The sequence below is a fragment of the Lolium perenne genome, chromosome 2 (genome assembly GCF_019359855.2).
Source record: "Lolium perenne isolate Kyuss_39 chromosome 2, Kyuss_2.0, whole genome shotgun sequence".
NCBI lineage: Eukaryota > Viridiplantae > Streptophyta > Magnoliopsida > Poales > Poaceae > Lolium > Lolium perenne.
In genome coordinates, this window is record NC_067245.2 from 21,145,351 (window position 1) to 21,154,610 (window position 9,260).

The following is a 9,260-nucleotide window of genomic DNA, read 5'->3' on the forward strand; positions in this document are numbered from 1 at the left end:
ATCCGCACAGAGTAAAAAAAACGGAAGTTGCGTTAGTACAATGGAATATCAAAATCAAGGACCGGGTAATAAGCCATCGTCGTCATTCGAATCGAGATTTCATTCATCCCAACTACTCGGCCCCCACCCCACCGACGTGCTACCAAAGCATCCCGTACGTCGATCGCCTATATAAAGCCCAGCAAGCTGCACAACCCATACACCAACAGGCACAGCAACAACACACGACAATTTGTCTCTAGTTCGTCTCATCCCTCCAAGCAAGAAGGAAGGAGATCGCTCGAGCAATGGCTCCTATGGCGCTCAAGGGTGTTGCGGCCAAGGAGACGCCGGCCAAGGGCGCGTACGTGACGTTCCTCGCCGGCTCCGGCGACTACTGGAAGGGTGTGGTGGGCCTCGCCAAGGGCCTCCGCGCCGTCAAGTCGGCCTATCCGCTGGTGGTGGCCGTGCTCCCCGACGTTCCCGAGGACCACCGCCGCACGCTGGTCGACCAGGGCTGCCTCGTCCGCGAGATCGAGCCCGTGTACCCGCCGGAGAGCCAGACCCAGTTCGCCATGGCGTACTATGTCATCAACTACTCCAAGCTCCGCATCTGGGAGGTACTGTACTTGCTAGTTTATGGTCAATCTCTTGTTCTATTCCACCTTGGATCGATAGATGGTGATTGATTGGTTAATTCTGGACTTGTGGTATAGTTTGTTGAGTACGAGAGGATGGTGTACCTGGACGCCGACATCCAGGTGTTCGACAACATCGACCACCTGTTCGACCTGGAGGCGGGCAGCTTCTACGCCGTCAAGGACTGCTTCTGTGAGAAGACCTGGAGCCACACACCGCAGTACAAGATCGGCTACTGCCAGCAGTGCCCCGACAGGGTTGTGTGGCCGGAGAGCGACCTTGGCGTGCCGCCACCGCCGCTCTATTTCAACGCCGGCATGTTCGTGCATGAGCCCAGCCTCGCCACCGCCAAGGCCCTCCTCGAGAAGCTCGTCGTCACCGACCCGACCCCCTTCGCCGAGCAGGACTTCCTCAACATGTTCTTCAACGACGTGTACAAGCCCATCCCGAACGTTTACAATCTGGTGTTGGCCATGCTCTGGAGGCACCCCGAGAACGTCAAGCTCGGCAAGGTCAAGGCCGTGCACTACTGCGCTGCGGTAAGTGACGGTTGTCAATCCATATTTGTGCAAACCACCATGAATTTATCTCCCTCGTTTCTTAATTCTTATGATTATGATCGATGCTTCCATTCCATGCTTTAATTTGCAGGGTTCGAAGCCGTGGAGGTTCACCGGCGAGGAGGCGAACATGGACCGGGAGGACATCAAGATGCTGGTCAAGAAGTGGTGGGACATCTACGACGACGCGAGCCTAGACTTCAAGGGCGACGACGCCGGCGAGGTCACCGACCCGCTTGGTGCGGCTCTCGCCGAGGCCTGGGCCGGCAAGTACTTCCCTGCGCCCTCCGCCGCGTAGACCCGTGCCTACAATCTACCGCATATAGGGTTTTTGCCGAAAGGAAATAATATGTGGACAGATTTGCACGTTTTGGTGTTGTAGATCTGTCGATCAGTATGCTAGCTAGTGTATTTTTGGTTTGCAAGAGTAGGACAAGTTTGTAAATACGTGCATCCATGCACATGTTACTCTAACTATATGGTTGAAAGATAAGTTCATATATATAATATTTTTTCAATTTCAAATTAGGTGATGCAGTTAATACATGTTTCATTGCTTTTTACTACCTCTGCTCTGATTTAATTAACGCAGCCGCAACACTATCGACATGCATGATCAGAAGTACCCGCGTCGATTAAAATTAACCGGAAGGAGTATTGTCACTTAATTTGGAACACGTTAGTATGAAATTCTTCCCAATTATTTGACTTTGTGGTGTGCAATCAAATGTCCTATACAGTAGTAGTACTTTCTCCATTCACTAAGAGTATCTCCTCTCGCCCCCACCACCCCTAAATTATCCAGCGCGTGGCCTTATGAGGGGCACCCGCAGCCCACAATCTCGTCCTCCCAAATAAATTTAAACACAAATTTAAATAGATAGTCGATCACATAGTTTTGGCGCCTATGAATAGTCTCGACAAACACATCGCCACAAATCAATGTCCATCGAACCAAAAAGAAAGGGCGCACATCGGACGACATTACATAGCTATGGAAATCAAAGGACAAGATCATCCACCGGTGTAGAAGGCACCTCCTCCGGTGTCGCCAGTGTCAAGGTCGCTAGTAATGACGCTGTCGCCGGGGGGATCTCTGTCGCCGATGGCGTCGAGGTGGCCGGTGGTGAAGTGATAGCTAGCTAGGGCACCGGTGGAACTGTCCCCTTGGCCAGGATCATGGCGGGCTGCTCGGCGCATGACACCTTGATGTCGTCGTCCATGCCGCTTGTGTCGACAATCAACATCGCCAGGTCCTCCATCCTCTTCTTCGCTGCCACAGTGGCGTTGATCAGGTCGAGCTTGATGTCCTGCCTCTTGATGACCGACACCCACCTAACTGTCGCGACCACCTCCATCTACATGGCCTGCTCTGCCCGCTTGGCGGCGTGTGTCGCCGCGTCAGCCATGCACGCCACGATGGACGAGTGTAGCTTCTCGATGGCCGGTGTCGCGTTCCTCATTGCCTTCCCATCTTGTTACCAATGGCCGGCCATCAGAGGCAGGCGTTGGCGTCGCTGCAGGGTCGAACGCGGTGTTGGCCTTTGCAAGAGCAGTCCGTGTTTCCGTCCACTTCTTGCACGTCTCAATCTGGGCGAAGACATGGATGAACTTGAACTCAACATCAACATCATCATTGTCCTCACGGTAGGTGGTGAACATGGCACACATCTGCAATGCGATTGAATCATTAGAAAACGCCCTGAAAATATGGCCAGCAATGGAAGCCGAAAATTGCTTACTTAGTCGTCGAAGTTGGTGCCGCTAACATGGACTCGGTGGACCTTCTCCACAACGTTGTGCCATTTGTTGCAGGCATGCCTGATCATGTGCAACGGTGCAACATGGCTGAGTCGTTCCGATCATGGTACAAGGCCTTGAAGTATGGGGACTGACACCGCCGTTGAAGTGAGCTCGGCGAAGCTCGGGCGATCCACCGAGAATGGTGTTGAGGTCGCCGGCGGGGAGGATGTTCTGGTTGAAACTATCGAGCGAGTCGAACCCCTAGCCGGGCGAGAATCGAGAGAGCTGAGGTGTGTTGTTACCTAGGCTTTCTTGGAGCGCCGACGATGCGCTTGACGGCCACGGTGAAGAGATGCTGCCTTGGCTCCCCCACGTGGTGGGTTCGTACTGGGGCGGGGGCTTCGCCATCCCCGCCATGGAGGCAGCCTTCTGCATCAAGGCTGCCTCCATCGCCTCAACCGTCAGAGCCTTCTGCTCCCTCGCCTTCTGATCCCTCTAACGACAGATGGCGTTCTCCACCTCCGACGCTATAGGTCGAAGGCCCACTCGGCGTTGGACATCCCCTTTGGATGCTCCTTCTCCACCTTGCCCTTCTTCTTCACAGGCGCGTCCGCTGCCGCCCTGGGGGCTATGTACTTCCTCGGTGCCATGGCGTCGTAGTGGGATCTGGGCTTGGCAGGGGGTAATAGTAGGAGTGGGCGGCAACGCGGGAGCGGAAATGGGTTGTTCGGGAGAATTGGGGGAGGGAGGAAAACTGGTATTATCACACTGACAAGGCTAGTCCGCTCACATGTTTCCCCACCCGTCTACGCCCCCGCTAGCCTCCCTCGGAATCGGGTTGGGCTTGGGGGTGCCGGATGAATAGTGCACGCACCGGTGTAAAGACTATTTTGGAGGGCGCGGCTGGGCACAAATTTTCACACCGATGCCCCCAAAACCCGTTTGGGGGGCTGATACGTCTCCGACGTATCGATAATTTCTTATGTTCCATGCCACATTATTGATGTTATCTACATGTTTTATGCACACTTTATGTCATATTCGTGCATTTTCTGGAACTAACCTATTAACAAGATGCCGAAGTGCCAGTTCCTGTTTTCTGCTATTTTTGGTTTCAGAAATCCTAGTAAAGAAATATTCTCGGAATCGGACGAAATCAACGCCCAGGTTCCTATTTTTCCCGGAACCATCCAGAACACCCGAGAGCCGCCAGAGGGGAGCCCTGGGGGCCCCACACCACACCCTGGCGCGGCCAGAGGGGGGGCCGCGCCGCCCTATGGTGTGGGCCCCCCAGAAGCCCTCCTGCACCGCCTCTTCGCCTATATAAAGCCTCCGTCGCGAAAACCCTGATGCGTTCGACGAAACCCACAGAAACCTTCCAGAGCCGCCGCCATCGCGAAGCCAAGATCTGGGGGACAGGAGTCTCTGTTCCGGCACGCCGCCGGGACGGGGAAGTGCCCCCGGAAGGCTTCTCCATCGACACCGCTGCCATCTTCACCGCCATCTTCATCACCGCTGCTGCTCCCATGAGGAGGGAGTAGTTCTCCATCGAGGCTCGGGGCTGTACCGGTAGCTATGTGGTTAATCTCTCTCCATGTACTTCAATACAATGATCTCATGAGCTGCTTTACATGATTGAGATTCATATGAGTTTTGTATCACAATTCATCTATGTGCTACTCTAGTGATGTTATTAAAGTAGTTCTATTCCTCCTGCACGTGTGTAAAGGTGACTAGTGTGTGCACCGTGTGGTTCTTGTCGTAGGCTATGATCATGATCTCTTGTAGATTGTGGAGTTAATTATCATTATGATGGTATTGATGTGATCTATCTGGTTATATTGATCTATCTTACACTATAAGGTTACTTAAACATGAGCATTATTGTGGAGCTTGTTAACTCCGGCATTGAGGGTTCGTGTAATCCTACGCAATGTGTTCATCATCCAACAAAAGTGTAGAGTATGCATTTATCTATTCTGTTATGTGATCAATGTTGAGAGTGTCCACTAGTGAAAGTGTAATCCCTAGGCCTTGTTCCTAAATACTGCTGCGTTACTACTGCTTGTTTCTTGTTTCTTTGCGTTACTACTGCTGCAATACTACCACCATCAACTACACGCCAAAGAAGCTATTTTCTGGCACCGTTGCTACTGCTCATATATATTCATACCACCTGTATTTCACTATCTCTTCGCCGAACTAGTGCACCTATTTGGTGTGTTGGGGACACAAGAGACTTCTTGCTTTGTGGTTGCAGGGTTGCATGAGAGGGATATCTTTGACCTCTTCCTCCCTGAGTTCGATAAACCTTGGGTGATCCACTTAAGGGAAACTTGCTGCTGTTCTACAAACCTCTGCTCTTGGAGGCCCAACACTGTCTACAGGAAAGGAGGGGGAAAGTAGACATCAAGCACTTTTCTGGCGCCGTTGCCGGGGAGGAAAGGTAAAAGGCACTCATACTTCGGTTCCAGGTAAAGTACTTTTCTGGCGCCATTGTGTTTGTGCTCGAAGCTATTTCCTTTAGATCCTGCAATTGCATCTTTTTGTTTCTTGTTTACACTAGTTAGGCATAATGGAAAACATCTGTGAGCTCTTTGTACTATTTCCTGAGTCAAGACATGAATGGTTTAATGCGAAAATTAAAAAACCCATGGAACATGTTAGCATGAATACTTTGAACACCATTGTTGCTAATGATATGGAAAATTCTAAGCTTGGGGAAGCTGGTTTTGATGAGCATGATCTTTTTAGTCCACCAAGCATTGAGGAGAAAATTTTCTTTGATGATACTTTGCCTCCTATTTATGATGATTATAATGATAGTAGTCTTTTGGTACCACCTACTATGGAGAGTAAATTTTGTTGTGATTATACTATGCCTCCTACACTTGATGAGAATAATAATGATAGCTACTTTGTTGAATTTGCTCCCACTACAACTAATAAAATTGATTTGCCTATGTGGAGAGTAATAATTTTATGCATGAGACTCATGATAAGAATGCTTTATGTGATAGTTATATTGTTGAGTTTGCTAATGTTGCTACTGAAAGTTATTATGAGAGAGGAAAATATGGTTGTAGAAATTTTCATGTTACTAAAACACCTCTCTATGTGCTGAAATTTTTGAAGCTATACTTGTTTTATCTTCCTATGCTTGTTACTTTGCTCTTCATGAACTTGTTTATTTACAAGATTCGTATGCATAGGAAGCATGTTAGGCTTAAATTTGTTTCATACTTGCCTTTTGATGCTCTCTTTTTGCTTCAAATACTATTTCTTGCGAGTGCATCATTAAAACTGCTGAGCCCATCTTAATGGCTATAAAGAAAAGAACTTCTTGGGAGATAACCCATGTGTTATTTTGCTACAGTACTTTGTTTTATATTTGTGTCTTGGAAGTTGTTTACTACTGTAGCAACCTCTCCTTATCTTAGTTTTGTGTTTTGTTGTGCCAAGTTAAGCTGTTGATAGAAAAGTAAGTACTAGATTTGGATTACTGCACAGTTCCAGATTTCTTTGCTGTCACGAATCTGGGTCCACCTCCCTGTAGGTAGCTCAGAAAATTAAGCCAATTTACGTGCATGATCCTCAGATATGTACGCAACTTTCATTCAATTTGAGAATTTTCATTTGAGCAAGTCTGGTGCCATTTTAAAATTCGTCAATACGAACTGTTCTGTTTTGACAGATTCTGCCTTTTATTTCGCATTGCCTCTTTTGCTATGTTGGATGAATTTCTTTGATCCACTAATGTCCAGTAGCATTATGCAATGTCCAGAAGTGTTAAGAATGATTGTGTCACCTCTGAATATGTGAATTTTTATTGTGCACTAACCCTCTAATGAGTTGTTTCGAGTTTGGTGTGGAGGAAGTTTTCAAGGGTCAAGAGAGGAGGATGATATACTATGATCAAGGAGAGTGAAAGCTCTAAGCTTGGGGATGCACCTGGTGGTTCACCCCTGCATATATCAAGAAGACTCAAGCGTCTAAGCTTGGGGATGCCCAAGGCATCCCCTTCTTCATCGACAAATTATCAGGTTCCTCCCCTGAAACTATATTTTTATTCCATCACATCTTATGTACTTTACTTGGAGCGTCTGTTTGTTTTTGTTTTTGTTTGTGTTTGAATAAATTGGATTACATCATGCTTGTGTGGGAGAGAGACACGCTCCGCTGTAGCATATGGACAAGTATGTCCTTAGTTTCTACTCATAGTATTCATGGCGAAGTTTCTTCTTCGTTAAATTGTTATATGGTTGGAATTGGAAAATGATACATGTAGTAATTGCTATAAATGTCTTGGGTAATGTGATACTTGGCAATTATTGTGCTCATGTTTAAGCTCTTGTATCATATGCTTTGCACCCATTAATGAAGAAATACATAGAGCATGCTAAAATTTGGTTTGCATATTTGGTCTCTCTAAGGTCTAGATAATTTCTAGTATTGAGTTTGAACAACAAGGAAGACGGTGTAGAGTCTTATAATGTTTACAATATGTCATTTATGTGAGTTTTGCTGCACCGGTTCATCCTTGTGTTTGCTTCAAACAACCTTGCTAGCCTAAACCTTGTATCGAGAGGGAATACTTCTCATGCATCCAAATCCTTGAGCCAAACAACACTATGCCATTTGTGTCCACCATACCTACCTACTACATGGTATTTTCCGCCATTCCAAAGTAAATTGCTTGAGTGCTACCTTTAAAATTCCATCATTCGCCTTTGCAATATATAGCTCATGGGACAAATAGCTTAAAAACTATTGTGGTATTGAATATGTAATTATGCACTTTATCTCTTATTAAGTTGCTTGTTGTGCGATAACCATGTTCACTGGGGACGCCATCAACTATTCATTGTTGAATTTCATGTGAGTTGCTATGCATGTCCGTCTTGTCTGAAGTAAGAGAGATCTACCACCCTATGGTTAAGCATGCATATTGTTAGAGAAGAACATTGGGCCGCTAACTAAAGCCATGATCCATGGTGGAAGTTTCAGTTTTGGACATATATCCTCAATCTCATATGAGAAAATTATTAATTGTTGTTACATGCTTATGCATAAAAGAGGAGTCCATTATCTGTTGTCTATGTTGTCCCGGTATGGATGTCTAAGTTGAGAATAATCAATAGCGAGAAATCCAATGCGAGCTTTCTCCTTAGACCTTTGTACAGGCGGCATAGAGGTACCCCTTTGTGACACTTGGTTAAAACATGTGCATTGTGATGATCCGGTAGTCCAAGCTAATTAGGACAAGGTGCGGGCACTATTAGTATACTATGCATGAGGCTTGCAACTTGTAAGATATAATTTACATGATACATATGCTTTATTACTACCGTTGACAAAATTGTTTCATGTTTTCAAAATCAAAGCTCTAGCACAAATATAGCAATCGATGCTTTTCCTCTATAAGGACCATTCTTTTACTTTCATTATTGAGTCAGTTCACCTATTTCTCTCTACCTCAAGAAGCAAACACTTGTGTGAACGGTGCATTGATTCCTACATATTTGCATATTGCACTTGTTATATTACTCTATGTTGACAATTATCCATGAGATATACATGTTACAAGTTGAAAGCAACCGCTGAAACTTAATCTTCTTTTATGTTGCTTCAATGCCTTTACTTTGAATTATTGCTTTATGAGTTAACTCTTATGCAAGACTTATTGATGCTTGTCTTGAAGTGCTATTCATGAAAAGTCTTTGCTTTATGATTCAGTTGTTTACTCATGTCATATACATTGTTTTGATCGCTCCATTCACTACATATGCTTTACAAATAGTATGATCAAGGTTATAATGGCATGTCACTCCAGAAATTATCTGTGTTATCGTTTTACCTGCTCGGGACGAGCAGAACTAAGCTTGGGGATGCTGATACGTCTCCGACGTATCGATAATTTCTTATGTTCCATGCCACATTATTGATGTTATCTACATGTTTTATGCACACTTTATGTCATATTCGTGCATTTTCTGGAACTAACCTATTAACAAGATGCCGAAGTGCCAGTTCCTGTTTTCTGCTGTTTTTGGTTTCAGAAATCCTAGTAAAGAAATATTCTCGGAATCGGACGAAATCAACGCCCAGGTTCCTATTTTTCCCGGAACCATCCAGAACACCCGAGAGCCGCCAGAGGGGAGCCCTGGGGGCCCCACACCACACCCTGGCGCGGCCAGAGGGGGGGCCGCGCCGCCCTATGGTGTGGGCCCCCCAGAAGCCCTCCTGCGCCGCCTCTTCGCCTATATAAAGCCTCCGTCGCGAAAACCCTGATGCGTTCGACGAAACCCACAGAAACCTTCCAGAGCCACCGCCATCGCG

The 9,260-nt window shown here is 46.6% G+C and overlaps 1 protein-coding gene across 1 annotated transcript; it reads left to right on the forward strand.

Annotated features, from left to right (window-relative positions):
* Positions 1-209: 209 nt before the first annotated feature.
* On the forward strand, positions 210-1,703 carry LOC127331431 (galactinol synthase 2). Its single transcript, XM_051357602.2, has 3 exons — positions 210-599; positions 696-1,157; positions 1,270-1,703. The coding sequence occupies exons 1-3, from the start codon at positions 288-290 to the stop codon at positions 1,474-1,476; spliced, it is 981 nt and encodes a 326-aa protein (XP_051213562.1). The 5' UTR covers positions 210-287; the 3' UTR covers positions 1,477-1,703.
* Positions 1,704-9,260: the final 7,557 nt, after the last annotated feature.